The 16,899-nt window shown below is 32.9% G+C and overlaps 1 protein-coding gene across 1 annotated transcript; it reads left to right on the top strand.

The window, feature by feature from the left end:
* Window positions 1-2,016: 2,016 nt before the first annotated feature.
* LOC121972294 (ABC transporter G family member 28-like) lies at window positions 2,017-11,757 on the top strand. Its single transcript, XM_042523980.1, has 14 exons — window positions 2,017-2,282; window positions 2,367-2,443; window positions 3,126-3,395; window positions 3,522-3,585; window positions 3,690-3,830; window positions 3,957-3,991; window positions 4,915-4,988; window positions 7,254-8,071; window positions 8,161-8,457; window positions 8,556-9,029; window positions 9,105-9,256; window positions 9,353-9,642; window positions 9,739-9,863; window positions 11,273-11,757. The coding sequence occupies exons 1-14, from the start codon at window positions 2,056-2,058 to the stop codon at window positions 11,427-11,429; spliced, it is 3,201 nt and encodes a 1,066-aa protein (XP_042379914.1). The 5' UTR covers window positions 2,017-2,055; the 3' UTR covers window positions 11,430-11,757.
* Window positions 11,758-16,899: the final 5,142 nt, after the last annotated feature.

Raw genomic sequence — 16,899 nt, 5'->3', positions numbered from 1 at the left:
ATTGAGGTCAATTAAATTGATTTGGCCAAACAAATTAAGATCAATTGGACTAAGTTGGTCAAATAATTTGGCCGAATTGATTTTTTTTACCCAAACTTTTTTTTTTCTAAATTAAGATAGAATTAGGATGAAGGATCCTTCGTACTTAACCTATTTGGTGAAGACCCTCTTTGTGAATAAAAATTATTTTGTATAGATTTTTAAAGCACCTAATGTGAGAATGGTTTAAAAAATATAACACGTGCTTGAACTAAAGGATGACTCCTTGAAATGAAGAATGAGATATGCTTGTCCCGAGGCAATCATACCGTAGTAGGACTTGGTCTATTAGTCTATAAATGTTTCTCGATTAATAAATAAATTTAATAGATGATTGATCTAAAAAATACTAGGTTAGTTGACTATTAGTTCTAAGTATTTCTTGATTTATCTTAATCGATAATAAAAAATTTTCATAAGATTAAATAGATCATCTTAAAATTACTTGGCATAAGTAAAATTTAATGTCAACTAAAAATAAAGATATGTTTGAACTAAATCATGACACATGTAAATTGGCTCCTTCTTAATGATACTTATTCAAATTAAATGGTAGCAGTTAATTAGACTAAATATTGACACTTAGAAACCTATACGATACAAGAAATACACAAAGGACGACAAACAATTGAATCAAATGATGACAATTAGATTAAATGGTGGCAACTACGAAGAAAAAATTAAATTAACTTAAAATATTTTAAGAAATTATTTATATTCAAAAATAATATTGGCTAATCTACTATTCAAATATTTTATCTTTTTCTATAAAACTTTTAGTAAAATGTTTAACTTTCTACTTATGCATCAAGCTAAGCAACGGTCTCAACCTTGCCTTTGAATATAAAATTAGTTGCAACTTTGCGTGTTAAATTGAAGCCATATGTCATGCCGTTTTCCTTTCTTCTCATGCCCCGCCTGCCTTATATCTACCTACAACTCTTTTCAATTTCTGTTTCTCGTGTTAGCCTTTGAATAATAATAATTTATTTATTTTGGATCGAGAAAAAAAATTATTTACGTGCACGTCTAGCCTGAGTGCCTGACAACTTGTCATGGATCGAAAAATAATCGAGTCCATTTTCGCTTCTGCATAATAAAATTAAGAATAGAGGCGAAATATTAAATTGGATCCAAATAAATAGAGGAGCAATTTATATGCTTTTAAACGTACACGGCTAGTTAATAATAATTTCATATGTTGGCCCTGTCATACACGTAATATTATTGTAATAAATTATGAGCTTTATTTTTAATATATACAGAATACATCACCAATCATCATGCCAAAGGTTAAATTTTTCGTGATTTATCTCTTTTCCAAGTAATATAGAATATAAAATATAATATATATATATAACAAAAATTATTGAATTTTAGATTTAACCAAATACTAAGTTGCAAGTGAAAAACACAATTTTATTTTAGTCGAAAAATATATGCAGCAGAATCCATTTGAATCTCTCCTGATCGAGTTGATATAGTTTTTAAGATTGTGCTTCATCAAAACTTGTGATAATGAATTGACAAGTCGGTAACCACGTCAGTTGGTCCATCCAATGACCAGAAACGATGTTCTGACCGCCAGCAAATTAATATACCGACCAAATGAAGATTGTACGTATTATAATTAGTTAAACGTACATTCTAATATTTATTTTTGGTAAGAATTAATAAAAACATATATAACTAAATGAATTAATAAAGATTGCGTGTACATTTATATTGTTTTAAAAATGAATAAAGATATAAATAATATGTGAAAGTTGGTTAGAAGTTTTATATTGGAGGGAATAGCTAGACAAGGTCAAGGCTTGGCGCGGAAATTTCCATGTGGAGCGTCGTTCCCGTTAGAAACAGTCGTCGCCACCACAACACAAAGCAAAGCAAAGCCAAGCCAAGCCTGCCTTAATTCCTCCTCTTTTAAATATCCTCTCCTCTCTATCCTCCTCCTTTCCCTCGTTCTCGTCGCCTCCGCTTTCTTGTCATCGCATTCGCAGACCAAGCTAGCTAGGGATGCCCGTTTGGCGGGTTTCCGCTGCTGTCAGCCTCGCCGCCCTCGCTGCCGCTGCTTTCCTACTCCTCCTCCCCTTGGGCCGTTGCCAGAGCTTCGGAGGAGTCGGCCTTGCGCCGGCGCAGGTGCTGGCTCCGTCACTGTGGCAGCTTAATGACGCCGTCGATAACGTCACACAGAGCTTGTTTCCGATCGTCAAAGCCCGCTTCGGCTTCTGCGTCGGCGATGCGTCGGTTTCCTAGCACGCTTTTAATTTCGTTGCTTTGACTTTTTATTTTTCTCGATCGATCTCGAATGTCGATTTGGGTTTCAGGCAGAAGGATTGGGATCGGACGTTCAATTACAGCGGGAATATGGATTTCATGGAGAACTGCGCGGCCACGACTCCTGGTACGTATATATATATATATATTACGGATGCAATGAAATATCAACTTTTGTTCATTTATATTACGAGTTGTTTTGGAAAGGATTCCATGTGTTGCTATTTATTTATTTCATACTTTTGATGCGATCTGTTGGACGCTGATCAAGTGATGTGTTGATGTGGAAGTCCAAACGTACAGCTAGCGCGGGGAGAAGAAATACATGGAGATTGTTTATATCGTTATACCCAGTACGTAGCTAGGCAGAGATCTCAGCTAGATCTTTGAGAAAATAAGACCTTGCTTCCGTTGTCCGTAATAGTACCCAATCTGTAAATATCTCGATTAGATCTTCGAGAACATAGAGACCACCAAATCGCTTTCCTAGTTATCAATCAGATCTCTGAGAAAATAAGAATCACCTAATCACTTTCGTAGTTATCAGGAATATTAATTTCCAGCCGGCCAAACCCAAGAGGTCGACTCTTGTGGAGATCTAGTTCGAAAGATCGACAAATGTCTTTTGACATATAACAATATGGCAAATTGAAGTAGGACCACATAGACATGTCCTGCTAACTTGTTTTCCTTCGAGTCGAGCCGAAGTATATGAGAGTCGATTAAGATATTTTAACTTCCATTTGAGCATGCAGGATGATGAGCAGTGAGTTGTTCCTAATTAACTTCACTTATTCTTGGATAACCAGATGTAACTGGACGCTTATGTACAGCAGCTGAGGTTAGGCTCTACTTCGACAGTTTCGTGGAGAGCGGAGGAAGTACCAACTACATGAAACCCAACAAAAATTGTAACTCCAGTTCATGGGTTTCTGGATGTGAGCCAGGATGGGCGAGCAGCGTCCCTGACAATGAGAACGTTGATCTTCGAGATTCTGAGCGACTACCTTCGAGAAATCTCAACAGCAAACCATGCTGCGCCGGCTTTTATTGCCCTTATGGTATTACTTGCATGATACGTGAGTATATCTATCTATCTATCTATCTATCTATCTATCCTCTATAGCTAACAGGTGCTGAACAATGTAGCAATCCAACAATATCTATTTCTGACCTTGTTTAATTTGATCTCTTTGATGATGAAGCTTGTCCCTTGGGTGCATACTGCCCGCTTGCCACACATAATGTAACTACTGGTCGTTGTGATCCGTAAGTTCGTCATGCTTAATTTAATTTCCTATAATAACTGTTCTTCATGTTAACATGATATATATATAGAAATTAAACCGATTACCTTGCTTACTTGTGTACAGATACAATTACCAGTTATCCCCTGAGAACAATTCTTGTGGTGGTGCAAATATCTGGGTCGATGTCGATCATAGCCGTGATCTATTCTGCCCGGCAGGAGACTTCTGTCCGAGCACCATCTCGAAAAAAAATTGTAGTAAGGGGTATAGTTCCTATCCTTTATGCCCAATCTAGTGTTATGTGTGTTTCCATTATATATATATATATATAATGGAATTGTGGTGTTTGTTATCTAATGGAATTACTTTGTATTTGTATATATTTTCCAGGCATTATTGTCGGATGGGTTCGACTTACGAGACAAGTAAGCCCCACATTCCTTTAGTTTGTTGCTCATGAACATTTACAAGCTTCACTTATTTAATTTCTTACAAATAGTTTTCTGCTAGCTATTAGGATGATGTTTGTCTAAATTATATATATATATATATATATATATATATATATATATATATATATATATATATATATATATATATAATTACATAAATTAATTAATTATATTTTATATGGCAGATTGTGGTTAGAATTAATTGATTAAAATTGGCTACGATCTCCCTTAGATTTACCTTCTAACTTAGGCTATAGTTTTGGGTGAGTCAGGAGGCCGGAGGATACTGGCAGTCAGCGGGCCACTCCTGCTCGGCATCATATAGTCCGTCCACCACCGACAACCTCTAATTGCCTGGCTCGATCTAAAATTACAACTTACGTGGGAAGGTGAACCCAAGGAAGATCGTAGCCAATTTTAATTAAATTCTGACCACGATCTGATGTATAAATTATGGAATGGACTAGGAAGGAAGGACTATGGATTATATTATGGATTAGAGGATGCTGTCTCTGTTTAAAGAAGAAAAAAAACTTATTATAACCAATTATTTTGATAGTATATTAATAATTACTATTACTTAATTATTAGATTCAATTATTTATTCATTGGATCAATAAAAATATCATATAAATGTTATTGCTAAATTATAACATATGATTTTTAATAACTAACACTTGAACAATTTAGATAGAAAACAAAGAGACTTCGTCCTAATTAACATGTGAATACACATATATGAACACTTATTCATAAAGAAGCCCAAAAGTTTATAAGCATAAAAGAAGCCCAAAAGCTTATAACTCAATACATGTAGAAGACAGTTTATAGATATATACATATAGATTGTAGATAGGATTGTTATTTTATGTTAATCTTCTACAAATTGTTTGCAGGTTGCTTCTTATCTAGCTCGTGCGATGCAAATTCTGAAAAACAAAATATTACTATTTTTGGTGCTTTAGTAATGGTGAGTAATCTATTTTGTTCAAGCAAAGGAAGTAATTTTGTTTTATTGATGCTTTTTTTTACATTTAATTCTAATCCTTTTGCATTATTCTATTTGAGCTTCCCATCAAATCTCTAAATGTAGAACTTCAATATTCGACCTCACTCTAATACTTATTGGGATCATAAGGGTCTTTGATGCTACTAGATGATGTTGAAGAATACTCTAGCACTAGTTGTTAGAATTCACCATCTCAAAACACTTATTTATATATCTAAATTGGTGCTAGGTTATGTTAGGACCCATGTGAATTGGAGGGTGAATAACTCCAATTGCTTCGTTTTGATCTTGTACTCGTCGTTTGAATGCACAACAAAAATCTTAATTCAAATTCAACTCTACATATACAGTACTTGCATTTTACTTAGTATTCACCTCTCTGAAGCGACTAATCCAATGGTCCACTCCTAGGTTACCATTTCCACTAAAAACTTTTTCCTTCTTGGGAACCTTCTGAAGAGGGAGAAATTTCTTACAAGTTTGAGCACAAGAATACAACAAGAAATAAGAATGCAAAGATAAATAAAATCGAAAATGATTTTACAATCAAAATTTTACTTTGTTTGATCTTTTGTTGCTTAGAAATGTCTCTTGTTTGTCTTGAAATGCAATAGCACTTTGCTTCAATGGCTCAAAAAATTAGCGGCTTCAAACCTCCAAGAACCCCCCCCCCCCCCCATTTTCTAGGATTGCTTTCGGGCTGAAAAACACTTCCCAATTAATTGTCATGTCAAATTTGACGGTTCAAACCTAACTTTTTTTTTCTACTCAATCAATCAATTAGTGAGTCATACCAATCGATTGTTGGATACTAATTGATTCTGAATCCATTCGTTCATGGATTACTGTCAAGCAATCGATTGATTGCTGTTAATTGATTGCACCAATCGATTCTGGATAACTATGTGTTCTCGAAATAAGCTCCTAATTAATTGGCCCTCTTCTAAAAAAATTTAGGGGTAGTATTATTAACTAGGTACTAAACCCCTCTGTATAAAAAATTTTGAGGGGGGTGGTGGCCGCCACCCTCCCAACGCTTTGTCCACTTGACTTTCCTCTTGCCAACTTTTTATTGGACTTCTCATTAAGTGTCCGATCAACCTTTTAACCCATTTAGACTTTTCACTTATCAACTTTCAATTGGACTTTTCAATCACCAAGTATTTGGTCAATCTTTGATCCACTTGGACTTTCTTCTTACCAATTTTTTATTGAACTTTTCGATCACCAAGTGTCTAATCAACTTTTGATTCACTTGAACTTTCCTCTTGTGCTAAGTGTTTAGTCTTCTATGACCCACTTAGACTTCTCATATGTGCTAAGTGTCTGGTCCTTCATGACTTACTTGGACTTTTTTCATGCTAACTTCCAATTGAACTTCTGATATTGTCAAGTATCCGGTCAACTTTGACTTACTTGACTTCTCTTTTATATATTAATCAAATATTAAAATTCAAACTTGAGTCATCCTAAATTTAGCCAACCTGGTCAATATTGATCTGAGATCAATTGTACCAATAGATTATAGAATAACCAAAACCAAGAGTATAATCTTTGCAGAACAACACCAACACTCAAAGACCAGAGACCTCTCAATTCTTTTTAGGCTATTAACATCAATGGAAATAAATTAAAAAGCTCCCCTTTTACATTTTTAGACAACAAAAACTCTTTTCTCTGTAAGCCTCTTGGTCTCCCATAGCTCCAAACATGCCTCTAAATTGTCTTGAGCTCTCTAACACTTCACTAGTGAAAAATTCTCTAGCTTTCATCGTGGAAATTATATAAAAAAAACATTAAAAAGTAATTTGGCACTTGGGCCATAACTAGGCCTATTGGGTCTAACAGATGGCTCAATCCATCTTTTATATATTACCAATTCAGGCACTTGACTTTAAGAAATATTCAAACAAGGCACCTAATTTTCATATTTATTTAAGAGCACACTTAATTTTCAAACAATGATGCTACACTTTTCTAGAGTTATACTGAAACCCATAGCATAACCAAAAATTGAACATATTTATGGTCCTTGATCATTATGCTCAGTGATTCCTTTTAGAATATGAAAGTTTAACAGGTTTGTTACCATTTATTTGTCGCGCTATTTTATTTTAGCATTCCTTTCCTTCAGTCAAATTCTACATGTCTACTGTAGAATTTCCATTTTTTTTTTCTTTTTCCACGAGCTATCTGTGAATGACATCTTCCTAATTACATCTGTAGGCTGCATTGGTTTTATGGTTGTTGATAATATACAACTTCTCTGATAGAATTCTCTCTCACCGTGAAAGAAGACGAGCTAAATCCAGGGAAACTGCCGCAAAGGTAGCTAGAGAAGCTGCACAAGCTCGTGAAAGGTGGAAAGCCGCAAAAAATATTGCAGTTGATATTCAACGTCAGATATCTCGCACAATTTCAAGGAAAAGATCCAATAAACTTCCAGTTGGTCCTGCATCAACATCAGAGATTGAAGAAATTGGTGTTCCTTGTCATGTGGCACAGCCATCTGAATTAAACTACTCTGACAATGCTGGAGGTCATCCTTCGGAAAAGAACCCCAAAAAGAACTCAACCAAAGGAATCCATAAGCATACTCGAACCCAAATTTTCAAGTATGCCTACGGCGAAATCGAAAAGGAGAAAGTTCAGCATCAGGAAAGAAAGAACTTAACCTTCTCAGGAGTAATCTCTATGGCCACGAAAACTCAGGCCAGAACGAGGCCAGTCATAGAGATCGCTTTCAAGGATCTAACCATAGTTCTTAAAACAAACAAGAAGCAACTTCTGAGGAGTGTGACTGGGAAACTTACTCCTGGCCATGTGACTGCAATCATGGGTCCATCTGGTGCGGGGAAAACTACCTTCCTTAATGCTCTGGCAGGAAAATTATCCGGGTGTCAAACAACTGGATTAGTTCTGGTAAATGGAAAGGTTCAACCTATCCAATCGTACAAAAAGATCATCGGTTTCGTGCCACAAGATGATATTGTTCATGGAAACTTGACAGTAGAGGAAAATCTCTGGTTCAGTGCTAACTGTAGGTAAGAGATATATACATGCAATGCACAAAAAGCCAATTTTTAAGTTTCAAACTAGAATATGTGTAACATTATTTTTCTTCTTCTTGTAGACTTTCTGCGAAAATGTCAAAAGCCGACAGAGTTCTAATTGTCGAGAGAAACATAGAGTCTCTGGGGTTGCAATCCATACGAAACTCCTTGGTTGGAACAGTAGAGAAGCGTGGAATCTCTGGCGGACAGAGGAAGCGTGTAAATGTTGGGCTGGAAATGGTTATGGAGCCTTCTCTTTTGTTACTGGATGAACCAACATCAGGCCTGGACAGTTCTTCGTCTCTGCTGCTAATGAGAGCACTTCGGCGCGAGGCACTCGAAGGGGTAAACATCAGCATGGTCGTTCACCAGCCCAGGTCGGTGCCCAAATTTTTCTTTGCCAAAGTGCATGATTCTATTCATTCTGCGATGTAACTACTCTCCATGAGGCTAATTGTTGCTTTTGATGCTTCAGCTATACTCTGTTCAACATGTTCGACGATTTAATACTTTTGGCAAAAGGAGGTTTAGTTGCATATCAAGGGCCAGTGAAGAAAGTCGAAGATTACTTTGCAGGCCTAGAAATTAAAGTGCCTGATCGTGTTAATCCTCCTGACTACTTCATTGACATTCTGGAGGGTATGGTGAAGCTGAACACGAGTTGGGGCCTTAAATCCAGTCAGCTGCCGGTTTTATGGATGTTGCACAACGGCTACACTGTGCCCCCTGATATGCAAAATGAACTAAACAGTGTCGCACCGTTTAGAACAAACTCTTCCGAGGATGGCTCAGTCGAGGAGTCTGTCGTCACCGATGATGTTTGGGGAAATGTAAAAGGCGCGCTGGAGGAAAAGAAAGAGCACTTGGAGAACATCTTTCCGAAATTCAAAGATTTAGCAGACCGAAGAACTCCCAGTAAACTTTACCAGTACAAGTACTATCTTGGAAGGTAAAATCTAGAACACGATCGAGTTGCTGTCGAAAAAGGTTTTTGTAATGGAGGAGTACCTTTTTTGGTTTGCAGGGTGTCCAAGCAGCGACTGCGTGAAGCTACAGCACAAGCTGTTGACTATTTGATCCTAGGTCTTGCAGGAGTTTGTTTAGGGATACTTGCTAAATCATCAAACGACTCGAATCTAGGAGCTGCTGGTTACACCTACACAATTATAGCTGTTTGTAAGTTGGAGATGGCTCACCTTTCGTTACGCATACTCAATTGTTTGTAAAAACTAACTTTCTCTTCTAACCTTTAATTTGTTTACGACGCTGCAGCTCTGTTAGGTCAGATCGGTGCTTTGAGATCATTTTCACTAGAAAAGCTGCAGTATCTGAGAGAGAGAAGATCTGGAATTAGTTCACTTGCTTATTTTCTTGCAAGAGATACGGTCGACCATTTCAACACGGTAGTGAAGCCGGTAGTTTATCTCTCCATGTTCTATTTCTTCAGCGCCCCTAGATCGACATTTGCGGACAACTATATTATTTTGCTCGCCCTTGTTTACTGTGTAACTGGTATTGGTTACACTTTTGCTATCTGTTTCCAACCTGGTTCTGCCCAATTGGTGCGTACACATACAATGCTTCTCATTCCTTTGACTACTTTTTTTTGTTCTTTCGACGAGTTGAATCTCTAACACAAGTCAATATCAATTCCGCAGTGGTCTGCTCTTCTTCCTGTCGTGTTGACTTTGATGGCAACTCAGCGGCGAGGCTCGCAAATATTAGCTAATATTTGCTACCCAAAGTGGGCGTTGGAGGCATTTCTCATCGTTAACGCTAAAAGGTATGTTTGCTCATCATTAAGAAGATGTTCATTTATTTTTAACAAAAGTTGAAAGGATATGTCATCAATAATTTTATCTCAAAAGTATTTACTATTACTTGATAGAAGGTACTTAGTAATTGCTATAATAAGTAAAAATTACTCAATAGTTACTATAATATATTTAGAATGAATTTTCAATTTAATTTGATTAAGTATGAAATAGATAATTTTTCACATTATAACAGCTATTAAATAACTATTACACATTATAACTAAATTCTAAAACTTTGAACTCTCAATTATAAACTTTGAACACTTTTATATCAAAAATAATCTTTATCAATTTAATCAAAATTATTTAATTTTTTAAAAATTATTTTAAATTAATTAAAATCATTTTAAAATAATTGTAGAAGTTAGTGAATAGCTATTACTATACTACAATATTATTATATTAGATATTACAAATTATACCTATATTTAGCTATTACTCTCAATTAATTGTAACGGCTATAAGAGCAATGGAAATGAATAACAACATTGTAACAACTACTTAATAGCTTCTATATATTATAACAGTTACTCAATGACTTCTATACATTATAGTAATTACCGGTAACTATTACAACAATGCCAAAATAAAAGATATTTTGGAGAAAAAAAATATTTAATGGGGCATACTTTTGATTTTTTTTAAAAGAAATTGGATGCCCATTTTATGTTTCTTTTAATTAGGGAATCCCTTTTAATTTTTATCCATTATTTAACTAGATTTTTTTTAAAATCCCCTGTTTTACTCATCACATCATCCATTCTTCTTGAGTCATATAACTATAGAATTTATTTGGTTGTTTATCAACCGTCCAAATCATCGCAATTTCCTTTTTCTCATTTTTTTTATCAATTAAGGCTAATATTTATCTATTTGAATAATTTAACATTTTTTTTTTGAGAATACTAGTTCATAATTATATATTCAAAATATTTCATCCATCTTACTTTTTTTTCCCTTGACTCATTGATGTATACTTATTCTTTTTGGGAATGAGATGGAGTGGGAATAGTTATTCTTGGAATGGTCTCAGGATTAAATATTAAGGATAACTAGGAAACAACATGTAAAAAATAATCAACACATAGTGTGTAGCTCTAATAATTAAATAAGAGAATATATACATATTCAAAGAATGAGTCCAATCAAAAAAAAAAAAAAGAATTCTATAACAATTGATAATAAAAAAGTTTTATCATATATATCTGAGAGTTCATAAAAAATAATAAAAAAAAATAGAATAACTATCCGAGTGAATCAAAACCTGATTCACGCACTTGAAAACAATCAGATAGATGCATGTAAAATGCAGAAGAAATTAGAATGATTCCACTACAATTGGTTTCAATTTGCTATTGCTATCTGTTTGCTGCAGGTATTCTGGTGTGTGGCTCATAACACGGTGCGGCGTGCTTCAGAATTTTCACTACGACATCAATCATTTCGGACGTTGCTTAACCGTCCTCTTTCTCTATGGTTTCCTCTTCCGCTGCATTGCCTTCCTCTGCTTGGTGCTGCTAAACAAGAAATGAGCAGTAAAACTTGTTTAATTCTACTGTCCAATTATACTCGTCGCTGTACATGATCCCATTCCATTTTTTCATTCAACTTATCCGACGAACCGACGAACGAAGGGAGTCATCATACGAGACGATCGACATGTATATGCTTTTCCGGTATTCGTAGCACAGTGGTGTAATCACAAAGGCAGTGAAGTAAAAAAAAAAAATTTGATTGTTATTTTTTTTCTTATACTTTTAGAATTTTCTAATTCATAGTTTTGGTTTTGTATTGCTCAAGTCAAAAGTTTATTTATTCAGTTGAGCCATGTTTATCTGAACTGATGAAAATTATATATGCTGGGGTAGAAGATTATATTGATGATATAGCATTTGTTTTCAACAATTACATGAAAATGGTTTTTCTTTATTTACTTGAAATAAAAAAATAAATAAAAAGATGAATAATTTAAATTGGGCAAAAATAAAATGCCACTCTAAATTTTAAAAAAAAAACATCAAATGAGTATCTTTTATTAAAAAAAAAAAAATCAAAATGATACCCTATCAAATATTTTATTTTCATAATACTCCGTCCTTATTTCAATGTTTATCGATAGCTCTTATAATCTGTAGAAATTATCGAGTAATAGTTACAATGTTATTTTTTTTTTAAATTTTCAACGTTATTTTAGTAGTAACTAGCTGCCATAACGTATAGAAGCTATTTTATAACTTCTATAATGTGTAATATTTTGTAATAGCTACTTAGTAGTTTCTACAACTGTTGTTAGTTAATTTTAATTAATTTAAAGTGATTTTGATAAAGTTTAAATAATTTTGATAATCTGGTAAAAAGTATTTTGATATAATATTTTTCAGAGTTTAAAATTTAGGATTAAAAAATTTATAATTCACGATTCAAAATTTTATAATTTAGGATTCAACTATAACTGTGTAACAACTAGCGGTAGATGTTAAACATGTAATATCTACTCTATAATATGAAAAATTATCTATTTCACATTAATCAAATTAAATTGTAAATTCTAAATTATAAACACGTTATAGTAGTTATAAGTTAGCTTCTACGTATTATAGACAGTAAAAAGTGAAATTGTCATCTCGGTTGCCCTTCTAGGGTGACTCCCACTATCTAAAAGGAAGGTAAATCACGAGGGGCTTCACAGAAGGGTTGAGACAACCAACAGGGCATTCCACACCTGCTGGGAATCGACCCAGACATATTGGTAGCAACTCCCTTGCATGAACCAATTGTGCTAACTCATATGGGCAACTTTTACCTATTATATTGTAGCAAAAAGGTGATTACACTCACTCTATACGTCCCTCATAGTCTGTCCTAGGTTTTGTGAAGGGCGTTAAATCATGGGTCAGCTTATAGTCGATCGTCAAATGACTAGGAGGTAAGAGGAGTTTTTCTTCGAGGGCATGCGCTCGTTGGGAATTTAATACTAGAAAATAGGGCTTCAAAGACGAAAAAAATCTAATTTTGAAAGTCATTTTTCTGTCTCTAAAGAAAGTTTAAGACGGAATATTCCATTTCTATAATTCATTATTAAAAGCCCCGTGACTAATTTTAAGACGAAAATATTCCGTCTCTAATCTCAAAAACAATTAAAAAGTCATTTATAAATTTATTTTTAATTGACCAAATAAAATTCATTTCAAATACAAATTCCGTCTCTAATTTTGTCTTAAATTCGTACTAAATATAATTTTAATTTATTTATAAATCCATTTATAATTTTATTTATAAATCTGTATATAATTTTATTTATAAATTTATCAATAAATTTATATTATAATACATTTTCTCATCTACATATTACTTTACCAGAGATAATAAGGCATTTTAAATAGATTAAAAAAATATTAAAAACAACTCATTTCTCAATAAAAAAAAGTATACAATTAATATTAATACAAATAAATATTAACATAAATTTTAAACCACATGGTAATCTAATCTTTACGCTCACAAAGGCTAAATCCTCCTATATCCTAAGAGATTGTCATCTCCTCCATTATCTCCCCCTTAATCTTCCTCTATCGTAATCAATATCCATCCCTTAACTTGACATCTTGCATCAAGGTTAAAAATATTTAATTAATATATTTAACAAAGACATAATATATGCCATAAAGGTTTTATTAACAAAGAAATAAATATAAAAATGAATTTCATGGGGAAAGACATATTTAAAAAGATGAAAATAAATAATCTTTAAACAAAATAGAGATGTTCACCTACTTCAAGAATATTTTACACCATATAAACTTTATAATGATGTGTACTCATAGAAAAATATACAAACCAAATTAATCATACCCCATGTAGAAGGTAATTATGTATACTAAGTATAATGGTGTGATGAGGAAAGAAATTTATATAGATCATACACTTTAATATAAGAAATTTATTATACCTGCCCTCTCCCCCGAGCATATAAATCTAATATAAGTGTATACACTCCGCCATCCTCATTAGGAATTGTCATGCGTGCACAACACCTCCAATTTCATAGTAAGCTCAAAATTATTGTGTTTCCAACAAGTAGCCAAGAAGCAAGTCCATATGACAATGTTGGAGGGTCTAGTTTTACATTCTCAATGATCTTGTTTGCCTCCTCTAACCTCCATGCTTTGGCAAAAAGGTGGACCATGCACCCATATCTAAATTCTTTAACCATATTGACATAGTAGCTCTAGCCCTCCTCGATCAAAACAGAATCATCATCATATCCGAATTTGTGACTCAAAATTTCAATAATCAATTATACTTTACTCTGTTACAATCCTAGCGAAAGGAAAAAAATTTGACAAAGTATTTACCAAAAGTTTATCTCTGTTTCTCAAACTTTTGTACTCTCATCTCATATTTCTTTCTCAAATATCTCAATCCTCACTTCATACTTCTACAGTTTGATAAGCTTTTTGATACTTATTACATAATTTCAAATTCCAAGTCAAAAGCATTCTGGCACACTAGAAGAGTATTATATAAAACAAATTATTTTATGGAATATTTGATGAAACTTCCTACTACTAAGTTATTTGTGATCACTTGTTACATAATGAAAGACTGGCATAATTGTCACTTCGTAAAAATAAGATATGGGAACTTTTGTTAATGAAGGCAAGCTACAAACACTTGATACCAATAAATTGCATTTACCCAACTTCAATACATGAAATGTATCAACATGAAGGAACTAGGGGATTTACCTTAAAGAGTATGAGAAGCGCAACCCATAACAAACTGCAAGATGCCAGAGCCAGAGGAGACACTTCCTGCCATTGCCCAAGAGCAGGGAATTAAGAAATCTGATCCATGTAATGGGCAAATTGTTCCCATAGAAGAACATGATAGTTCGAAGAGGAGGTGGCAACAAATCGTTTAGTTTCGTTCCAAAGCAGTAATACTTTTAAATCACTCGTTAGATGGAAGAACTGATCTCATAGACTATTTTGTTCCCGTCAACCTTCATACTGCCAAATTTCAAAAACAAAAACAAAACCTAAAATCTCATTTTTGGATAGTTTGCATCAATAGAAAAGATAAGATTTTAGGGCACTAAAAACCCACCAATTGTGACATTATTTGCTTCAAAACCATCTGCAAGGTGGCGGAGGAGGCAAAGGAGAAGGGTTCCTAGAGATCGCAGGCGAGAACTCTTCAGTTTTCTCTTGGGATGGTCCCCTATATCTGCGGCGAAGGGGCATTGACGAGAGGGCCTTGGAGATCTCGAGCGCGGAGGCTCCGCGCTCCAGGAGCAAAAGAGGAACTCCATGCCGTCCGGGAGCTCCGCTGGACTGTTGTCCCCATGGAAAAGAATACTTGCCCATGCGAAGAGGAATTGAGGAGATTCGACGGAACATGATTGGGGAAAAGAAATTAGTGTAAATAAATTTCAGAAAAAAAATTAGTTTACGGTGGACAACATTTATAAAAAAAATATCATTATAAATAATCTAATATATGCATTTTTAAATTTATATTTTTAATAAATAACAATAATCACATTGTATTAAAAAATATCCCATGAAAATATCATATAAATCATCTCTTAATTACATAAATTTTAAATGAATTTATTTCTCTCTTAAATTTTTATTAAAATTTAAATAGATTGTTTAACAAAAATTATACGATTTCAACTATTTATTTTTATTTTTAAAAAAAATATTTATAATTTCATCTCAAATTTATTTTAATTTTTTCCTCAACTATTTTGTGTACATTATATTTTATTAGAGTGGAGTAGATTAGTATTTCTTAGTAACAGATTTATCTAAATCTACAAAAGATTTTAATTCCATCTTAAATTTTTACTAAATTTTAAACAAATTTTTGTCGGAAATCATATCATCTCAAAATTTGTTTGTAATATGTTTTTGTTTTTATTTTTATTTTTAAAAACTTATTTATAATTTCGTTTCAAATTCTTTTTAATTTCCGTCTCAATTTTTTTTAAAAAGTGAAACAGATTAATATTTTCATAGTTAAGACATAATTTATGAAATAAATTTTAATTTCATCTTAACTTTTTAATAAAATTTAAATAGATTTATTTTGACAAAAATCATACCATATCAAATTCTATTTAAAATCCATATTTTTTTATAAAAATTTGTATGTAAATTTATATCAAATTTGTTTTATTTTCATAGTTAAGACATAATTTATGAAATAAATTTTAATTTCATCTTAACTTTTTAATAAAATTTAAATCGATTTATTTTGACAAAAATCATACCATATCAAATTCTATTTAAAATCCATATTTTTTTATAAAAATTTGTATGTAAATTTATATCAAATTTGTTTTAAATTCATAGTTAAAACATAATTTATGAAATAAATTTTAATTTCATCTTAACTTTTTAATAAAATTTAAATCGATTTATTTTGACAAAAATCATACCATATCAAATTCTATTTAAAATCCATATTTTTTTATAAAAATTTGTATGTAAATTTATATCAAATTTGTTTTAAATTCCATCTTAAATTTTCATTCAAAATAAAAGTAAAAATGGATTAATAATTCCATAGAAAATGTGTCTCTGATTTATATAAATTCAAAATAGATTTTATTCCCATCATAAAAATTTATTTTTGAAGCCCTATTTTCTTGTAGTGATTGATCTCTATCTTATTATAATAAGTTTGTCATCCTCTAACCAATTTATTTCCTTCATGGAAACAACTTTTGCCTATTATATTGTAGTAAAAGGTGATTATACTCACTCAAATGCCCCTTACAGCTTGCCCCCATATTTTGTGCAGGGAAATAAATCACATGGTTAACTTATAGCCGACTGCCAAGTGGCTAGAGGATTAGGAGAGGTTTTTTTCCTGAGGACATGCACTTGTTGGGAATTGACCCCTTATCCCATTGTAGTAAAATTGTCACCCTCTAGCTAATTAGACACCCTATGGAGAAACCTATTATAAAATAATTGATGAACCAAGTAA

This window comes from Zingiber officinale, chromosome 4A (assembly GCF_018446385.1).
Source record: "Zingiber officinale cultivar Zhangliang chromosome 4A, Zo_v1.1, whole genome shotgun sequence".
In the NCBI taxonomy this organism is placed as follows: domain Eukaryota; kingdom Viridiplantae; phylum Streptophyta; class Magnoliopsida; order Zingiberales; family Zingiberaceae; genus Zingiber; species Zingiber officinale.
Note: the sequence above shows the minus strand (reverse complement) of the source record. Positions and strands in the feature narration are given on the sequence as shown.